The following is a 22,129-nucleotide window of genomic DNA, read 5'->3' on the forward strand; positions in this document are numbered from 1 at the left end:
CTTTTATTGTTCTCCTATTCTGTGATGTGTACTATTTATGCATTTTGAGCATTGTGGACCCAGAACTAATTATAGGTGATAATAACCAGGGACCAGGGTCATAAAAATGGTTCTCGTTGATGATTTTGTTTTTATTTTGTCCTTTTTTACATCTTGAATTCACAGTCTGTTATATTAAAGGGTATTATTATGTATTCATTTTATACGAGATTATTATTTTTTTAATATATATATATTTTATTTAAATAAATTCTTGATGATTGGTAATCGTTGCGTGACTTTAAAGTATCGCTCGGTAAAGAAAACGCTGCAACCCCTTTATTTGTGACAGGACGACCTCACGTGCACCTGCGCGCTCTCAGTAAGTTGAGGCGCACGCGGAGGCTCCCAGCGCGTGATGTGTGAACGGGGCAGCTGTAAACAGCGGTGGCGCGCGCTCAAGGATTTTGTTTCTCAATGAGGGGACCGAAAGAGACGGGCCGTGCAGAGCGGGTCGAAGGCGTCGTCTCTCCAGCTGCCGTTTAATTGGACTTAACCGAGAACTGGACCGGAAACTCGGATCTGCTCGCGTGCACCCGACGGGTGCTGACTGAGTCGCTTAGGGAGTCCCTTGAGGCGGGAAACACGGAATTACTGTTCAGAAAGGCTTATTTTCTAAGTTGGGTTCTTTCATTTAACGGCTCTCTTGCTCCTCAAACGCGAAGACCACCGTATTAGATGAAGATAACCGTTTTTAACGACACACACTGGTGTCAAAACCAGTAACATACAGCACTTAAAGGTTTCACACTCCTGAGGCGGTAATTCATCCGAAACGGGAGCCTCGCGCATCGGATTCCGTCGCCACCGAGTGAATTAATAAATAAATAAGTCTGACTGACTGGGCATACAGACGAGCAGAAGAGTCCCACGTTTGACAGCTTTTTGGAGGCGCCTCAGCTCGATTCAATGCAAATACGCTGAAGGAGAAGAGGAGGGAAATTAGGAGTGAACCCACGCCAGCGTGATCCCTCAGTTATCAATGGCAAACACCGGAGCGCACGCGACTGGAGCGAGAAGCTCGAGACCATCTCGTGCGTCGCCGCGCTCTCGCCATGAGTGAGTTTTAAAAGGCGCGCGGCGAGGGGGAGAGAGCGAGCACCGTGAAGTTGAAGATAATCGTCAGTCAAGGCAGTTTCATGTGGCACATTAATGAGAAAACAGCAGCCGTCACCGAGCTTCCCAAGGATTGCTGAGAATATGGAAATGTGTAATTGTTGACGAAGGTGAAGATGACTGAAGCCTCGTGAGAAAGATACCGAGCGTGTTTTTGGTGAGAGAGGGTGAAGTTTTTTCGACATGCCCGAGAATGTCTCGCTCGTCAGGAACCGGACGGAAGTCGGGCAGGGTCGCGCTTGGGGTAGCGGAGCGGGCGCGCGGCCAGCATGGGTCGTCATAGTGCTGGCCGGTGTGCTGATCTTCACGAGCGTGGTGGATGTGCTCGGTAACGTGCTGGTGATCATCTCGGTGCTCAGAAATAGAAAACTGAGAAACGCGGGTGAGTGCGCGCGTTTAGTCCACATTAATTAACTGAAAGATGTGGGAATGTTAACACAGGACGCGTTCTTGCAAAGGTAACGTAGCGCATTCCAAGACGCCTTTATCAAAGTTAAAATACAATGCAAGAAAAAAAAAGAAAAAAAAAACGCGTCCCTTGTGAATGGCGCCTAAAAGCCCGTGTATCCTAATAACTCCTTGTCATGAGCCAGTGAATGATTCTCATCCACTGGCTCATGACAAGGAGTTATTAGGATAATACTCGTATGATTCATTTGCAGTATAAGAGGAGGTTCATTAATACTGCGAACAGCTGTCTTGCCACACTGATAAATTCAAGAATAAACCTAGTGCTTCATTCACAGGGTTACCAACCATTCACGTGCACTGTACATATGGCCTGAGCATGAATGACTGTCTCGTTCAAAGAAAACAAAACGAGAGTAGTGATTTTCTCCATCTGTCATATAAAGACTGATTATTTAAATACTTTTGGGTCTTTAAATGTAAAATATTTTTTACATTTTATAATCATTTTTAAACTGACACAAACCCAATGTCTGTTAATTTTTTGGGGGAGTTTGATATTTTAGCTTTAAATGTCAGTTATATATACATAGCAGAATAACCTGGCGATGTGTAGTCCTATTTGCCCACCGATGCATTTAGTCAAGAAAAAAAACAACATGTTTCACGGACATGAGAGGGTTTGACGTTACATAACTCACAGATATCAAAGACGGTCAGAGCCTGAGAATAACATTGTGCACTCAAGGCTGTCTGACAGTGATACTTTAACGGTTGTTTGAGGAACATCATGTGAATGCGAGCCAGAGAGTGGTGGTATATGCTTGTGAAGATGATTAATGTATGTTTGGATATATATAATTGTATAATTCCAAGCAAAAATATAAATCTCATTTGGTGTGAAATACAATTTACATACACATGTGTATCTGAGAATGAGCTCCGGTGTGAATTGCAGGTCTGAAACAGCAATATCCCAGATTTAATTTACCTCCAATATGATTCTTGTTGTGTTGGCGTGAGAGAGAATGCAAAGCAATTATTGTTAATTCCACTCAGAAAAAGCATTTTTTATTGGAGTCCTCCATTCATTAATATGAAGGACCATATGGTTTTACATTATGGATCACCATTTGCATTTTTTCAGTATTACAATCTGGCAGTGCTTTCCATATTCAGGCTTCACAAATGTCTTTATGTGGTGAAATGTTAGAGACAAATCAAAACTTCAGAAAGCATGTTCATTCTCCAAAAGAAAAAAAAGGTCACAAACTGAGATGTGAGGGAAAGTGAAGGGATAAGCAAAGGACAATGAAATAAACTAAAAAAGAATGTCATAGAGAGAGAGAAAGATGGCAGAGAAGCGAAATTACCAGGGTTGTTTTAAAATATTCTTTTGTTCTCTTTATAATTTGCATTATCTGACCTCAGAATGCCAGAGTTCTAGTCTTCTGTGATTTCTGAAGGACAGATGGGGTTTTAAAATGCTTTTTTTTTTTTTTCTGATTTCAGCTTTTCATTGCTTACTAGAGCAAATGAAAAACTGTCAATGGGAGCAGAAAAAAGACAGAGAAAAAGTGGGAGCAGGTAAACACAGATGTGAACTGCAATATCTCCAAACAGGCAGTCTGTCAAAGCATTGGACAGCGCTGTGTTATTAGGTCAGAGTTTGAAATGTCAGCTGTGTTCCGTAATAGTCATCAGCAATATTGAGTGTGTGAGAGTGAGAACAGACAGAGCGAGGATCATGGGAAGAGAGAGCTTTTCTGTGCATGTCATTGTGTCTTTGGAGATTTTTGACATTTTCTTATCTTGAAATGTGCAGGTGGCGTCATCCCATCATTGTCTTAACAAAGCCACGGTAAACACGGCAATGTGCCCGTTTACCAGCACAGCCCTGCACTCCAGCTCTCAAACAAAACATTGTTGTCTTCAAAGGGATGAAGAGAGACCGAAATTACAGAAATGTTGCTGTCGTTCCCCCCTTAAACACTCCCTTTCTCTCTTATTCTTCATCTCTATCATGCTTTCAATCCAGTCCTTCGCTGTTGAAGTTCATGTCTGTTGAGCTGGTGTTTATTTAGGCAATTAGATTTGGCTTTTGACCTCTCGTGTTATGGGCTTTTGCTTGTGTGTGTTTGTGAGGACCTCAAGGTGACATTCAGTGTCTCATTAGCATAGAGTGATGAGTTTGCTGGTGCTCTATCTAATATTCGAAGGACATGCGATTAATGTTGCGTGTGTCTGTCCCCATTGACTACATCCTTCACTTTGACCTGTGATGATTCATTTGCATTAGGGTATAGCACAAGCATATGAGTGCTCTAATGATGGCACAATTGTTTTTTTGTTATTTTACATGCCCGACGTTGTGCTGTGTCCGGATCAACAGCAGGAGCAGGTAGTATTGATTAATACATCAGATGTGTTTAGTTTTCTTAAAGGTTCCATTTGCTGTGCAGTGCTGGTGGGAATGAAATCCTGCATTAGTGCCCTGGTTCCGGAAGTATTTTTTCCATTCATTTTTTCCCATGGGGATTTAGAAAAATTCTTTGTTAAAGCGTTATAAGCCACGAACCAAGAAAATCAGCTATGAGGTGAAACACAACTGTACAAACTTTGATTTGAAGCAAAAACGTTTTTGAAAATCAGACAAAAAGACAAGACTGTGAACTTAACGGCTTTAGTGAGGGAAAGAACTACAATCCCATGAAGCATTTCGAACAGCATAATCGAATTAAAAACAGTGGAGAAATATTAAAACTATTTATTATTTACTATTTATTTTACAAATGTTGATTATTTATATGAAAACAAAGTATTTTAAGTTCATTGCAAAATATGCATATATACACACATTTAAGTATTTTAAGAGCGTAGAGAGATCGAATTGATGACGTCATTCGCAGTGCTTCGTGGGAGTGGGTGGAGCTAATGCGTTGCTTTTTTTTACTCTCTGATTGGTGTACTTTTCTGTACAGCATCATGGGTAATGTAGTTTTTCACAAGGAATTCCGCTGTTAAAGGTGCTGCATGTAAGTTTTTTTTTTGACTGTACTAAAGCATAAAAATAACATAAAGGGCCCTATTTTAACAATCTGAAATGCAAGTATCAAACGCAAGTAACTTTGTGGGCGGATCTCGGGCGCTGTTGCTATTATACCGGCGGGATAAATGATTCATGCGCCCGACGCAAATCTAAAATGGGTTGGTCTGAAGTAGCTTCATTACTCATAGGTGTGGTTTGGGCGTAACGTGAAATAAACCAATCAGAGCGTCATCTCACATTCCCTTTAAGAGCAGGCGTGCTTGTTCCATGGTGGATTGCTATTATAACGGCGGATTTGCCAGACGCACGCCAGCAGCGGTTCACAGCCGAGGAGACCGACGTTCTCGTCAGGGCCGTAAAACACAGAGAAGTGACATTGTGGATGGAGAAACACACCCAAATTAGCTTCGGTTAAACAGGCGTATAATAATTTGGGTAAATGTGTAAGCTAGATTTATGCCTATTTTTTCACATCTTCATGGACACAACAGTGATTTCCCTCATGTGGAATATTTTTCCTTGTAATTATTTATGGTTTGCAAAAATGTCAACTGTTGCGCCTGTGTGTAGATGAGAGAAGCAAAGTGTGTGTGCGTTGTGCACACGCTACATTACAGCCAAGCATGCGCCCTTAAAATAGCATCTGAATGCGCCACTGACTTTAGACTAGGTTTTTCCTGGTCTGTGGCGGAATTGTTTTCTGGAACTGCAAAATAGCACCAGGGAACGTTTGCGCCGGAACACGCCGTCTCTTTTCGCTGAACCGCCCCTGGGAGCGCAAGTTCATTCCCTAGTTTACCGCCGTGCGTCTGTGGAGGGAAAACAAACCGGGTCAGAGATCACAGATTCTATCCGACCAAAAAAAGCGTCAACATCCATCTAAAAATCTCTATGAATGGGAGCATATTAAAACCCTGATAAATCAACTCATCAGGGTAGGGTTGCACCAGCCGTTCGTAAGTTCTTTCTTAAATTGTAACGTAAAGTCCACACTAGAGGCTTAGTAACTACTAGCTAGTTTGTAACTAACTCTGAACTTTATTCAGTTGCACCATTTGTTCGTAAGGCAGAACGTAGCTAGTAGGTCGTAAGCTCTCCATAAAGTAATGCGTAGTCGCATAATATGACGTTTAGCCTCGATGATTCAATAGCAGCCTTCAAATACGTGAGCAGATGTTGTGTTGAAATGCTGTGAATTTCAGTTTATCCTTCATTCTTTTGCCTCACGTTACTAACGGTAAAAATAAGTTTCCATTAAATACGATACTTGATCATGAATAGCATAAGTGTTTTTGTAAATTACATTCAGAAACTGTATTTGAAATGAAATGAATAAGGATCAATAAATAAATATTGATACAAAAAACATAAGAAATTACGTTTATTGATTATGACTGATATTTGACATGCACAACATGGAACGATGCACACAGCGGCGTGCTGTTTAGGATGGGTTCGTGTTAAAGATAGCCGCTAACAAAGTAATCTTTTCACATAATGTTCTCTCTCTTAAAATGTAAGCGAGTGTAAATGTCAGCATAATCATATTATGTCTAAAGAGTTGAAGTCTGTCAGGTAAAAGAAGAGCTTATTGATGCAGTTCAGTCTGTCTGATATTTTATTCCATCCGTTACTCCTGATCGGAGGCTGCCGTAAATATTTAGTTTATACGTAGAGTTACGCTTCAACTAAGTTTAATGGTGCAACGCAAAAATATTTAGAAGTGCGTAAGTCGTAACTTAGTGTCCATTTACGTCAAAACTAGGCTAAGTTGTAACTTAGTTGTAACCGGTGCAACCGGCCTCAGCTTACTAGTGTGTAAGTCTCCTAGCATCCCATTGTCAATTGCGCTCACTCTGGTTGCATGTCCTCAATCTGGCAACCCATCGAGCATCGAGTCTGAGGAGGCGGGGAAATTAAATGTAACCATTTCAACTGATTGCTGTCAATATTACATACTGCACCTTTAAACACAAATGATTTAAAAAATAAGCTGAAATACTAATGCAGGCTAAGCTATAGCAGAAGCAATTACCATCGATTAACAACCAAGTAGCTCACAGTAGGTCTGTCTTTAAAGGTTAATAAGTCGTAGCTCAAAAACAATTTCCCTATGGAGAAAATGAATGAAAATGAGTTTTTACTTCCAGAACCCGACTGTTGCACTCGATTGGGTCTAGGGACACTGTATGCAAATGAGATGATAGGACACGCCCATACTTCTGTCCAGCCCTTGCATCTGTGTAATTACCTAGAGAAGTAAAGGATGTGTTATTTTCTCTAGGGATTGAGGGTCCCTATAGTGCAGTAAAGGGCTTTTCACGTCATTTATGACAACGTTTCCTGATGCATCAAAATTTGAGGAGTGAAGCATTAAAAGAGACTTTTAAAGGAAACCTTTTTTTTTCTGTGGAACACAAAAGAAGCTATTTTGGAGAAAAAAAGTGGGTGTTATTTGTCCATACAATGGACACAACACTGAATAGAAATGTGACATTCTGAGAAAAATCGTTCTGCGAGTCTTTTCTCTTTCCTGCAACCATTAAGGCTATTCTGTTCGAAGCTTACCGGGTGACCTCTTGTCACTTTTTTGCTGTGCACAAAAAACCTGCAACGAGATTGTCATTTCTGTAAAAAGCGTGAGAGGGAGAGGTCAGAGTTTAAGAGCTGTAAAAGTGATTGGTGCAAACAGAATCTGAAGCGTAGAGGTCGAGGTGTAAAAGTTATGGATCACAGACTGCAGAGGTCAGTCAAAAACAGCATCGGTGTCAACGGAGACCGGTCACGTCAGCGCCGTGCAGTGAAACGTGATCCGTAGCTGACAAAGAACAATTTAGCGTTTTCTGCATGCACGTGTGTGTATGTGTGTGTGTGGCCGTTTGAAACAAGGCTCTTTGATCATCCTACGAAGCCACTCCTTTCTACACACACACACTTTCACAAACACTAACATTTCCTCATATACAGGGTTATTGGTGTCAAGTGAGATTACAAAGTCCCTGAGGACATTGCCCGCAGAGATGCGACAATGGAAGCACTTTACATCTACGTTAATTTATCTTCAGTACACACACACACCCAGTTGGATGGGCAAAAGAGAGATGCTACCCTGGTAGATCCCATCATGTTTGAAATAGTGATTGTGTTGGTGAAGTCCTAGTTAGTTTGGGGTCATTAGAGATTTAATTAACATTCATGTTGACTAAGCACTATCCTTCGTTGCTATCATTAATGGTTGTGTGTGTGTGTGTGTGTATGTGTGTGTGTGTGTGTGTGTGTGTGTGTGTGTGTGAGAGCATTCTCTGTTATGCTGCTGTTTAATTAAAGGCTTTGCGTATGTTAATGTGAGAGAGAGAGAGACCCAGAGGAAACTTTTAATGCTCAGCGGTGGCTCAAAACACCTAATGGTGTTCTCAGGAATGTCCCATTTAAATATCCACTTCCTCTCAGAATTTTCTGCATGATGCAAAATGAAATTGGCTGTTACTCTACCTTGGGAAATCTGATCACATTTTGAAACATTGTTGAGCTCTTTTTTGAAACTCTGTTGGAGACATGAGAGGAGATGCAGGAAACTCCTCTTGCTTTCCATTTAATCCAATTGGTTCCTAGGACAAACAATCAAAGCATTAGTGAACTGATTGGGGAAGATCATAGGTGCATCCCAATTCGCATACTCATGCACTATTCTATGACGTTTTGTAGTATAACTAGTGCGAGAAGTTTGTTCACACTGAAAATTCCAAAAAGAAACCTGGATGATGCACTTAATTAACCAAAAAAAGCGAAGTGTGGAATGTTGGACACTTCATGCACTCAACTCTCGCAGAGTCGTTGAGAGCCGCTTCGCCATGCTTTCATTGTTTTGAAGGGGGAGCTGAAATGACGGGAGGGATTGTGTCGCCCAGATTTGCTTCCCCCGGTCTGCATTTTCCTCAGGCATACGTTTTTCTCCCACACAAAAACAGAATTTTATTCCAAATATGTAAAATTCCGCGAAATTCCGCGTTAACACTAAATTCCGCGTTAATTTGCCAATTCCGCGATTCCGTCCGTGATTCCGTGATCGCGGAAATTATAGGGCCCTAAGGATTTTATATAAAAAAATAAAATAAAATAAACATACACAAATCTGTATTTCAGGGGCCGTATTCACGAAGCATTTTATCTTACCACTAGGAGTACTCCTAAATCGCACTAAAAGATTTTAGCTAGGAGTTTTCTCTTAAAGGAGCTGTATGTAAGAAATGTATTTCAATTAATCATAAAATGGCCCTGATATGTCTCTAGACATTAAGAAATCATGTTCATTTCAAATACTTATATCACTGACAACAGTAGTGGGGCCAGGATATTGTCATTTAAAAAGTGAAGTTGCAGCCCTCAACTGATGTTGATGTTGTCATCTTGTGTTTTGGCCTGAAGCGCCACCCTCCACCTATCTACCAATCACGAAGTCAGTAGTGTTTCAGCATCCGGGTTGTAATTTGAAAGTGATTGCAGTACCAGTTTTGGCCACAATCTTACATACGGCTCCTTTAAAAGTTATTCACAACGCCTTTCAGACCTACTCTTAGTAAAGAAAAATGACAACTCCCAAACTAAGAGTGAGTCTTCGTTGCTATGGATGACGTCATTACTCATGCACGAGCTTGACTGAAGTGACCACCTTGATTGGCTGATGATTGTAACGCGGGAATGATTCCTAACACCTCCCCTACGATGATGAGTGACAGGTGACAGGTCTGAGAATGTGTGCGTGACTGAATAAATAGCCTAAATGAATAAAGAGTAAGGCAAAACAAATAGCCTAGTAGCCTAATGAAACATATGGATTGATGCAATATCTTTGCAACATTATTGAATTAATCTGTCACTATATGCCTCTGCCTACGTTTGCAAAGAGAAGAACATTTTAATTTGATTCACAATGAAACGTTACAAATAGTTTACATGCAATGAGTAGTCTAGTTTTGGTTGTTGTTGGTGGCGTTATTGCATCCCTAGTTATGCCTACAATGCAAAATTGTTCCCTCGCGATTGGAAGCTCGTGTAGCCGCCGCATACGCATTTCAAAACATCGCAACATGAAATGCCACAAAAAGTGGTTCACGAGTTCACACTTACATATAATTTGAAGGGGTAAAGTTTAATGCGTATTTGGCGTGCTGTCCGGAGGGAGGGCTCCGAGCTCGGAGTTCGGCCCGAACCCAGAGTACTCCCCCCGTATGTAAGTGTTTAGGACTAGAAGTGTGGAGAAGGGGTGGTGGAGGGATGCTGCAAAACTGTCAATGGAATGAGGTGAGACTGCTGAGTATATATACCTCTCACCATTGATTGCTGAGTGCTCTCCACTTGTGTTAATTATCTGAACGTGCTCCTCCCGAACCTTGTTAATAAAACATCATTTTGTGAATAGGTCTTAGTGAGTTAGGAGTCCTCTCGACTTCTTTTAAGCTGTCCCAGGCTTAGCTGCTACTTTTAGGGCTAAAATGCTTCGTGAATTACTCTTAGTCCAAAAAAAAAAGTCCTAAAGTTACGAGTGACACGCCCATTATTTTTAGGAGTTGCTCCTAAATTCGCCAGTTTGGAGCTACTTTTAGCCTTATAATTCTTTGTGAATACGGCCCCAGATCTCGAGCTATCGAGTTTCCCGTTGAGTCTGCGGGTCCTTCTCATGGGGGACCCAGCGTCTCATTCGGAGCTCCTGCGGAGGATCCGATGTCGATTGCTGCATCGGAGGGTGGGCTTGAGTCTTCTAGCGATGAGCATGTTCGATGAGCCATGGTTCATTCTCGTGTGTTACGCAGCACGTTTGAGGTTAGTTCTTGTGTGTTATGCAGCACGTTTGTGCTTCAGCAAGAACCAATGAGGTTCATTCTCGTGTTACTCAGCACGTTTGAGCTTCCACAAGAACCAATAAGGTTCATTCTTGTGTGTTACGCAGAACGTTTGAGCTATTGTTTATATTGGCTGATCAATGTTTATATGTGAATAAAAGCTTAAATTCAATCTGTTCACAATAAAAAGCAATTGTGTCTCTTCAAGTTGTGTAGTTGTAGTTGTGTGGTCTGTCAATGGAGGGACAGAAATCTCTCAGATTTCTTTAAAAATATGTTTTAAAATGCTTAGTGATGTTGACGCTGAAGTCTTGCGACCATTGTTTTGGTCGTTTAAGTCAAGTCAAGTCAACTTTATTTATATAACGCTTTTCATAATACAGATTGTATCTAATCGTTTATAGTCTGCGTGTAGCTTTTGACTTCTACCGATTGCATTTACTCTTCAAAATTTATAAAAGTTGTGTTAATTTGTGAAGATCATCACTTATTACAGATTACCCTATTGGGTTTTTGGCGACGGAACCACGGTGATGCCATGCCAGGGTTGGCCTACAAAAATATGTCATCACTGCACCACTCTTATTACCCCCTTTACTCCTGGCATAACCAGTTGAAATGTTATGTTCTGCTATACATTTATCATCAGTAAATATATTTGTAAAGCTTGGAAATTTTTTATGTGACGTTATCACAGGAGCTTCTGTTACAACAGCTTTAGTTGTATTTCTGGTCCTTTTGCTTTTTCATTTTGTTCTGATCTCGCAATGAAAAACTTTGAATCTCTCTCTCCCTTTCAGTGTGGTGCTTTAAAACTTTATTTTCTCCCTTTGTCTTTACTTCTAATCCCTTTAGCATTAGCATTCTTTACTGGGGATGTTTTTAAAGTAGGGAAACGCAGTAGACCGGACACCAGATGTCTCTCAAATGACAGAAAGCAATTCATATTACATTTATGCATTTGGCATACACTTTTATCCAAAGCAACTTAGCTTTGAATATATACATTTTAACAGTTTGTGCATTCCCTGTAAAATGAATTTTGTAATATTCTATGAAACATAATGGTTTCGGTTGACACAACATCTGATGAAGTGGTGCAATAATTGAAAAGCATGTAAATGCTTGGTGACCAATGTGCGTTTGAGTGTGTGAAGGCAGCAGTTTACACATTCATCTGTTTAGCTAACAAACTTTATATTGTTCCAAATGTTAAAGCCCAAAATCTCACAGGAAGCATCTGAATAGTTGGCGCAATATTCATCTCCCAAAAAATTATTCCTCACACCCTCGTCCTCACAACAGCATGTGGCAGGTTCACAGAAGTAATGAGCACAAGTGTGTGTGTGTGTTTGTTTGATGCTCTACTAATGCCGATTTTTATTTGTTTCTTTGCTTAGGCATCTGTCGAGCTAAACTCTGTTAACATTCATTCAGGCCTAGCTTCCAGACAAGAGATTAGTCCAAATTTCTCTCTCAGAATTTCGACATACCAATTAAAACATATAAAAGTCCAGCTGCTTTCTTCCTCTTGCCTCTTAATCTTCTTGTGAGAAAGGACGAAAGAGAGCGAAGGCGAATTGAGTTGTTATAAGTGAGAGGAAAAAAGATGGATTGGAAATCAGATACGCTGAGAGATATTGGCACAGGGCGGGAGAGAGATAGCAGACATTGACGGATCCATATGAGGAAGGCAAAATTGAAGAGAAGAGGGATAGAGATAAGAGGAAATGGGCAGTTTGAAAGTTGACGTCAATTTGCATGGACCGTAAATCATTTTTATTTGATTTCTGGTGACATAAGAGACAGTGACCATTTGTGACGCAATGTGGGCGTGTCCTGTGATGCAACAGTTTAAAACGAATGTAAACTGTGTCAGAAATTGTTGCTGTTCTAAGCGTGTTTGATTCATGCATTGATAGTCATTCATCTTGTTTAAGATATAATGCACTGCTGGGATCTAAACCAGCGTATTAGAGCAAGAGGAATGGCTACTAGTAACCTGGCGACCTCCATCGATAAAATCATTGTAAATGAAGCACAAGTCATTTTGATGAGGTATGATATGGAATATTAACCTAAAATGATTACTTTCTATATGGACTCTTTTTCCCAAATGCATTCGATCGATACGACTAATCTATGTATCCATTACAAAACCTATTTGAGATCTGTAACACATTGGTTAAGGCATACAATTGTGTGTGTGTGAAGAGTACTGTGTTGAACTATATCTGAACTCGATCTGAAGAGAACAGTCTCCACTTCCATCAAACCATCACCCAACACATGCATGCAAGAGACTGACTGGCAAACCAAGCAAACATACACACACATACAGTATACTGTAGAGGAGAACTCAGTGTCACAGACACCACACTTAATCTAATGGATTTGAACTTTGTCTGAACCCCACTGTTAAAATACTAGTGCACCTGAGCCTGTCCTACACACTCACATGCACACACACACACACACACACAAATGCTCCCACACTCCCAGACACGCAATATGTCAACTACAGATCAGGTGCTGTTGTCAAGTTTCCTTTCTTGCTTGAGTCTTCCATGTGTTTGTGTGTTTCTACACAGGAAACTTTTGTAAAAACGTATACAAAAACACACATACATTTTTGGTAGCACTTTATTTTACAGTCCTGTTCCCATGTACTTATTATAGTTACTTTCTTAGGTAAGTACATGTAAGTGCACGTACTCTAAAATTACGTGCAACCAATTTTATTTTCTAGTGGCAGATAAATGCTGCTTCAGTGTCATAATTTCATGGATCTGAAGAACTTCATGAGTCTGTATTGCAATTGACAAAAAAGAAATGTGCAATTTGTTGTCCAAAAGCAGTGCCATGTTTCTTGTAATGCTGTCCTAACCAGATGTGATGTGATACAGTGTCAGGCATCATCTCTTCCATAAGAAATCATTATTCTGACCATGTGTCGTCACACTGAGAAGCCCTGCCCACAGTTAACTCTCATTGGTTTAAAATCCTGCTCCATACAGCTTTATATAAACACAGCATTTTCTCTTTCAGTGGGGAGAGACAAATTGTGTGACAGTTGGAACTTGTTGCATAGGATACGGTGTAAATTTATATATTTTTAAAAAACATGTTTTTGTCATAATTGCAAGGTGGGACTACTAGGGGATTCTACTAATACAGATCCATGGCTTTGCTGGGAAATATGAAACAGGAAAATACTTAAAGTCCCCCTGTGGTGAAAATCAAGCTTTCATTGTTGTTTATATGTCTATGTGGTGTTTTTAATATGCTTTAAAATCCCCCTGTAGTCAATAATTGTATCCTTTAAAACTCATGTTTGATCACTTAAAATTTGTTTCCTGTGAAAAGAATTTCTTCATGCCTTAAAATAGCTTGAATGCAACTCTACACCCTTGCTTCATTTAGAATAGGGGAGAGCGGGGCACAAAGTAACGCTTTTTGACTTTCTCAGTTTGTGTAAATCTACTTATGGTTCAGAGAATTTATTTTTTCCCACATTAATTTCCCACATGTCTACTACAATTATGTGTTTTTGTTTTATCAATACAGTATATACTTTTTTCTTGATATACCCCGAAAGAATGGAAGTGAAATGTGACAACATGCCCCATAGGTGGGGCACATTGTAACATGACCATATAACAGCTTAAAATGTTATCTGATCTAATAAAAAAAAAAAAAAAAAATAAAAAATTCTAAATAAAATACAATTAAAAAACTTTTTCATATAAAATAATGACAATTTTTAATAATTAAATATAAACTCATTTTTGAGTTTTGACTACAAACACATGAAAACACAGCTATACAACATAGTTCAAAACAAATAAATAATTAGTAATTTCTAAACATTGACTCTCAGTCTTTATTCACCTTTTTCTCACGTTTTCTCAATAAAATTAATAAAAGTATAGAATATAATAGCATATTTCTAATAGGGGCACATTGTAACGCAGTGTTACAACATGCCCCCGCCTGCACAACTGGGATTTAAACCCTGCTAGTGTCTTCTGCTAGTTAGCAAAGCATTAAATAACTATCTCAACTGTTAAATAACATCTTGGAGATTAAAATAATATCAGATTTGTCTTATTTTAAATAAACACAAAAAATAGAGATGAAAAATTAACTTAAGTAAGAAATTTACTTTTGCTATGGTTTAATAAATGTCTATGGATATCTTCCAAAAAATAAATAATTTTGGCGGATTTTTTTTTTCTATGTAATGTTGATATGGCAACTAGTAAATACACAAAGTTTCGTCATCCAAGCATGTGCGGAAGTATTTAAAACAAGCGTGTTACAACTAACCCCGCGTTAGGTTGTGCCTTGCGCTCCCCTACATGGTTCTGTGAATATGCAAATTAGCCCCGCCTCCCCTCACTCATGCCAGCTCAGAGATTCAATCGGCCAACTAATTGAGGTAAACGCTGCACAATCATATCGCTTTTTACATCGGATACATAACGGTAATTCATATAATTAGCATTTAGCCTAATTAGCCTTGTGCTTGACTATGTTATCAAACAGCTAATAATGTGTTGCTAATGTTACACAAACCATGTTCCCGTTCACCATCTCAGAGTCAGACCGCCGCCTCAGTATCCTTAGAAACGCTTTTGAAAAACTCAGAACGTCAGTGGAGAAAGGTGTATATAGTTCATCATAAAATCGTAATATACATCATACACAAAAATATACCGGGATTAACCTGGCATCTCTTGAGACTTAGTTAATGACATAGTTAATGATTTGCTAATGCCCGCCTGCACGTTGACGTGATTGGTTACAAGGTAGTTTGTGACATCAGAAACACCAGCGATTTCAAACCACATTTTTGAGACTGTCTTTAGATCACTGCAGAAAGAAAATACTCATAAACAACATTAAAAACTTGATCTCACCACGTAACTCTCACCAAATTGCATCCTAGGCAAAAAGTAGTCGATCTCCGAATGCAACGTAACATGAGGAGAGTAAAGATCTTTCCATCTTTACTCTCCTCATGTTAATTTGCATTCGGAGATCGACTACTTTTGACTGACAAAATTCCAGCCACCGGAACCACTAACTGATAAAGTGAGTCGTACAAAACCTTTCTTTTTAGTAAACTTTGTGTACACAAACAATGTTAGTCATTGCTCAAGTTCATGTGTAGAGCCTCTGGTGATACTTCGAGCACAGTTTCATGTTGTGTCGAGCCTTCTTAGTGTTTTAAAAATAGCGATTTTGATGCTATCACTGTAGTGCCCCATGCACTCCCATTCAAAAGGCGTTTTGACCGAAAACGAAAATATCTTAAAAGTGGCGTTTCCATTCTAATTATGCTTTTACACAAATGTTTGACTCGGGTAGATCAACAAAAATAGCCTAAGTTGCAATTTGGCGAGAGTTACCCTTTAAGGGCTGTTCCTATCCCTTTAACTGACTTTAAAGGGATAGTTCACCCATAAATGAAAATTAGCCCATGATTCACTCACCCTCAAGCCATCCTACGTGTATATGACATTCTTCTTTCAGACGAATACAATCGGAGTTATATTTAAAAACGTCCTGGCTCTTCCAAGCTTTGTAATGGCAGTGAATGGCCATTTCTGTTTTGAAGTCCATTAAAGTGCATCAATTCATGATTAAAGTGCTCCACAGGCTCTGGGGGGTTAATAAAGGCTTTCTGAAGCGAAGCGATGTGTTCGTGTAAGAAAAATATCCATATTTAAAACTTTATCGACTAAAATGACTAGCTTCCGGCAGACGGCTGTATGCATCGATTTACGGCGAAAGAGTAACACTTGAACTTGACACATAACGCATTGATGAACGCGGAAGGGCGGAGGATAGAGCAAAACAAAACAGCAGTCACGAATTAGAAGTCTAAAATGAGAATTTTTAAAGAGAAATGTCGGAGGAGCTTGAGTTTGTTGCCCAGCCCAGTTTGATTGAACCGTGAGAGCTTACGCTTATTAGCTTACGCTACTCCTACATCCTACATCATACTGTACATTGTCTAGTGTTACTCTTTTGGCATAAGTCGACTTGCATAGGCTGTCTGCCGGAAGCTAGTTATTTTAGTCAATAAAGTTTTAAATATGGATATTTTTCTAACACGAACGCATCACTTCACTTTAGAAGGCCTGTATTAACCTGGAGCCGTGTGGAGCACTTTAATCATGAATGGATGCACTTTCATGGACTTCAAAACAGAAACAGTCATTCACTGCCATTATAAAGCTTGGAAGAGCAAGGACATTTTTTTCTATAACTCTGATTGTATTCATCTGAAAGAAGAAAGTCATATAAATGGTAATATGTGAACAACGAAGCTACCATTTGTGGTCAGTAAGATTTTGTTTTTTTTAAAGAAACTAGTAATTTTATTTATCATGGTTTCCACAAAATATTAAGCAGAACAACTGTTTTTAACAGTGAAAAGTTTTTTGAACATCATATTAGAATGATTTCTGAAGAATCATGTGATACTTGGAGTAATGATGCTGAGAATTCAGCTTTGATCACAGGAATACAGAAAACAGTTATTAGGGCCCGAGGACCGATGGTGTGAGGAACCTATTGGAATTGCTCTGTTTATTTCACAATCGTATTTTCAAATAAATGCAGACTTGGTGACATAAGGACTCCTTTAAAAAACATTTTAAAAATCTTACCGACCCCAAACTTTCGAAAGGTAGTGTAGTTACCTGACGGCGCCTTTCCATATGCTGGTTTGCATATGACATCACGGTCAAGTCAGTGAAGATAGAGCTATAAAAAATGTCAAATTTCCCACTTGTAACTTCCCACTTGGAGTTCAGTAAAGATTTAGAAACTAGTAACAATAGCAATACTAACATGATGTGAACGCAGCAAAAAATAATTGACTTTGCTCTAATGACACAACATGAGGCCTTGCATTTGAACTCCTTCTCTCTGTGTGTGTCCTGTAGGTAATGCATTTGTAGTGAGTCTGGCTTTCGCCGACCTTCTGGTGGTTTGCTATCCCTACCCTCTGGTCTTGCACGCCATGCTGCACGCAGGCTGGTTGCCGGGGGAGATGGAGTGTAAGGTCAGCGGTTTCCTGATGGGAGCGAGCGTCATCGGCTCCATCTTCAACATCACCGCCATCGCCATCAACCGCTACTGTTTCATCTGTCAGGCAAACACCTACGAGAAAATCTACGGCCGTGCCGGAACCCTGGCGCTACTGGTGTTAGTCTGGGTACTCACCGCCCTTGCCATTCTTCCAAACCTGGCGCTGGAGTCGTTGACGTACGACCCCCGCGTTTATTCATGCACCTTTAGTCAGACGACAAGCGCGGGATACACCATCGCTGTGGTGACCGTGCATTTCCTGCTTCCTATCGCAGTAGTTACGTTCTGTTATCTGAGGATTTGGGTGCTGGTGCTCCGTGTGAGGAGGCGGGTCACAACCGACGTCAGGCCACGCCTCCGTCCGAATGAATTGCGCCACTTCTTGACCATGTTCGTCGTCTTCGTGCTGTTTGCCGTCTGCTGGGCGCCGCTGAATTTGATCGGCCTGGCTGTAGCGGTGGACCCGCCCAATGTTGCGCCCTTGGTCCCTGATTGGCTGTTTGTGGTTAGTTATTTCATGGCGTACTTTAACTCCTGCCTGAACGCCGTAGTGTATGGGCTGCTCAATCAGAACTTCCGCAGAGAATACCGCAGAATACTTCTGTCGCTTTGTAAGCCACGCCTCTTCCTGCAGGAGACATCAAAGGGCGGGACTGAGCGCAGCAACAAACATTCGCCTGGCAACAACAACAACGACGATCAGCCCAAAGCGAACACAGTATAATTCACCCACAATCCAACTGTTCACAAATAGATATCAAAGAGAGAATGCTGCAAAAATGTTTTAAATGGCACCCACAAGTGTTTTAAAAATAACGTTTGTATGTCTCACTTTAGATACCACCATCTGCGAAAAAAACAAACAAAACTACCTATTGTTGAATAACCATAAAATTAAAATAATCCTCGTTATTACAAGAATTAATTGCATCTCACATGTATTACAATCACATTTAATTAGTGCATGCTAATGATTGAGAACAGTGCAATAAGTCATTACCAGACAAAAGGTGCAAGCAAGCTCGACAATGACAAAGACTGCAGAATATTTTCGTGTTCTCCAAACATGCGCCCCTTGAAAAGAACTTATTTTTCTCACTGATAGTAGGAGGCTGATTTCTCCAATCGTCCATAAACACTCGCCAAACAGAGGACTCACACAGTTTCACAAGTGCTTCCCTAATGATATAACAGCATTAAAGAAACGCTCCCCAAATGCTCACACATTTGTGACCGCTCAGCTCCTTGGCGTACGTTTTCCCAGTGCTCCAACAGCGTTAGCACTTGTGGCACTGTAAGTACACTAGAGCCTCCCCCTTGTGCTATGCAACCAATTAATTTGAAACTCTATGGAGAGAGTGTAAAACTAGGGCTCCCTTAGGTTTGCAGCAAAGGTTATCCAAACGTTCCCCTAAAACACTGCAGCAACATTCTTGTAAAACTCCCCTATTGCTATGCAAACTCAACACGAGCAACTCCCACTGTTGAAATCTTCCTGCAGCCATATGGGAATATGCCAAAATGCTGCAAGGACATGTTCTTATAGTTACACATTTACACACTTCAAAGTGCCAGTTTCTTGTCTCAGTCAAACCACAATACTAAAGATGGACTGAAATACCGGATATAGAAGTAGCTTTGATAAATGATCAATTCATACTGATTTAATCACTGATAGATAGTTAGGTCAAGAAAGTCGAAACTGCATTCATCTTCACTTATGTATGTAGTCTGAGGAAACTTTCCATCTCAACCAAATCAGTTACTAAAATTACGGGGGTTTTGTTATTTATTTTTTTATGAGAAACATAACTATATCATTGGCATTGAGTAAGGGGGAGGAGGGGCTGGCTGTCCCTGATGCATTATACAAAGCATCTGATATTTTTAAAGATTCACTCATGTTTCACTTCACAAATAATGCAGGATTTATGACTTTTCCTACACAGTACTTGTATTCCATCTGTCCATAATGAAAAGCTGTGGACACTAGCTATGGTACAAAAAGGTTCACAAATAATTTAATACATTTCACAAATAATTACATAGAAACTTAAAGGTGTAGTAAGCGATTTCTGGTAAATGCTGTTGATATTTGAAATCACTAAAACTAACATGCCCCTACCCAAAAGGATCACGCTCCTATCTTGATGCTTCCACCCCCCACATTCACGTATACGCTATGCAACACATGCCACGACTAGGGTTGGGTATCGTTTGAATGTTAACGATTCTGAATCTCCTAATTGATTCCGATTCATTTCGATTACTAATTTCAATTCCAGTTAGGTAAAACACACACACACACACACACACACACACAAAAAACCTTATATATCATTCACATTTATTCAAAGTCTTATTGCAAAACATTTCATTGTAGCTGAATACCATGAACAAAAATCAACAGGCTAAAGAACACTTACACAAGAATTTTTTTGCCTATGGTTTAAAAATACCATAGCAAAAACAACTAGCGTAACTAATATAAATTTCAAGCACAATTAAAGACAAACACTCTGTAATTAAAAAGAACAATTAAACAAATTAACAATCACACAAATACAACTGAATAAAGATATATGATTGAAACAAGCTTTTCAGGTATTCAGGTACAGAAACTGTAATAAAATATGGATGCGCAGCACAGAAAACAGCGTGTGAGTGTTCTTATGCTTGAATGGTTTAAAAATATATTAAAATCACTTTTTCTGTGAGCGCCTTCCATCCAAAAAAACAAACAAAAAACACAGTTTTCATGAACAGCTTCCTACATACAGTAACACGATAGCCCAAGTAACTAATATTTTACAAATGTGACAAGATTAAGGGGTTATAGTGATAGTGAAAAATGGGAACCTAAAGAAAAAACATATATTGGGAGTACGTTATCTCACTTTTTCGGACACACTTTTCAAGCGGTGGAGGAGTACATTCCAGGCTAATAATAATAATAATGCAAATGTACAAGCGAAGATGACACAAGTGTATTATTAAAGCAAAAGACAGCATATCTTAGTTCTGTGAAACACAGCAAGACCAACATTACTCACGTATAGAGAAAAAATAAAGCAAGCTCGGCGTCTGGTTTTCAGACCTTTCCAGTTCCCGCTCCTTGTCTGTCCATGCTGAAAAGCTTCTCCGATATTAACGCGGGTCCTACCTCTTGCCTGATCATAACCATTCTTTTTAAAGTTATATTCCCCTGGCCTTATCCTCTTTTGCCATTTCTCTCTTTCTATAGTCTCGTTCTGCTAATGTCCATTTTGTGCGCTGTGCTCTCTCTCCTCCCCCATCATGAGTGGACACGCCCCTTAATGCTGATTGGTTACAAGTGTGTTGCGGTGCTCGATCTGATCCACTTTTCAACAGCATTTTTCAAGAATCGCTTACTGCATGTTTATATGTGATTTTTCTTGAGTAGAAAGACGGAAATAGTATTTTCTTGTCAAATGTACTCCAATACTCTTTATTTTATTTAGAACTTTGAAAAATAATTAGCGTTTCACTCAAAACACGCGTTCATGTTCCACTGCATTGCTTCTAATTTGCTTTTCTATGTATACATGCATTTGACGGATGCATTTGACGCTACCTTTTCAGCGTCTTGCGAGTGCGTGCAGCATTTTTAAATCGGCGTGAATGGATTTCAACTTTTAAAACAGCGTTTTGAGATGATGCGCTCTTTTCTACTACACTGCGATGTTTCGCGAATTTAATAACAAAAAAGTGTTCTGTGTAAATGGCCCGTTCTCATCCCAAGGCGTCATATAACTGACGCTTTTGACATTTCGTCAACATCCGACGCACATGGCACCCTTTAGCGTCAATATGGGCCAGAAGGTGCCTCCTAGCGGTCTAACCCCTAACCCTACCCCAGACCTAAACCTACCCATAATCTGCGTCTCATATTGACGCTAAAGGGTGCCATGTGCGTCGTCGGATGTTGACGAAATGTCAAAAGCGTCAGTATTCGACGCCCTAGGATGAGAATGCGTTGTTTATTCAGCTAACCGCAGTTTTAAAGCCCACTGACATTTGAACAGTAGGCCTGCCTGTTCCGACCAGTACGTAGAACTGTCAATCGGCAGGTTTCACCAAACCGTCATTGATACAACGAGCACAATACGGTAATAATAAAACTATTCAGCGAAATTGAGAACTTCTGTCCTTGGAGAACTTTCTCTAGAGAATATTTAGATTAGCATTACTAATGCCTTACTAACTTGCCCCAATTTATTCCAGACATTCATGCAAAGAAAAGATTTTACATTTTGTTTTTGTCTGTTTGTGTGTTCGTCTTTAGAAATGAATCTCCACAACCTGTGCTACCATCTTTTTAGCTTTTTTTTTTCAATATATTATTCTGAAAAGGATGTTGCTAAGAAACGTTTAAATTTCTATGAAGTTTCCAGAGATAGGAACTTTAATAATAGACTTTAAACAGTGTGTGTGTGTGTGTGTGTGTGTGTGTGTGTGTGTGTGTGTGTTGTTTGTGCATGTGAACTTGTGTATTAAGCCTCAAAAATGTAAAAACTAGAATCTGCCAAAAAATTGAGGGGTGAATTCACTG

General features: G+C 39.8%; 1 protein-coding gene across 1 annotated transcript; it reads left to right on the plus strand.

Annotated features, from left to right (window-relative positions):
* The first annotated feature begins 323 nt into the window (after nt 1-323).
* Nucleotides 324-19,254, plus strand: mtnr1ba (melatonin receptor type 1Ba). The gene is made up of 2 exons (XM_079885874.1): nt 324-1,537; nt 17,412-19,254. The coding sequence occupies exons 1-2, from the start codon at nt 1,339-1,341 to the stop codon at nt 18,278-18,280; spliced, it is 1,068 nt and encodes a 355-aa protein (XP_079742000.1). The 5' UTR covers nt 324-1,338; the 3' UTR covers nt 18,281-19,254.
* The last annotated feature ends 2,875 nt before the right edge of the window (nt 19,255-22,129 follow it).

This window comes from Squalius cephalus, assembly GCF_949319135.1.
Source record: "Squalius cephalus genome assembly, chromosome: 11".
NCBI lineage: Eukaryota > Metazoa > Chordata > Actinopteri > Cypriniformes > Leuciscidae > Squalius > Squalius cephalus.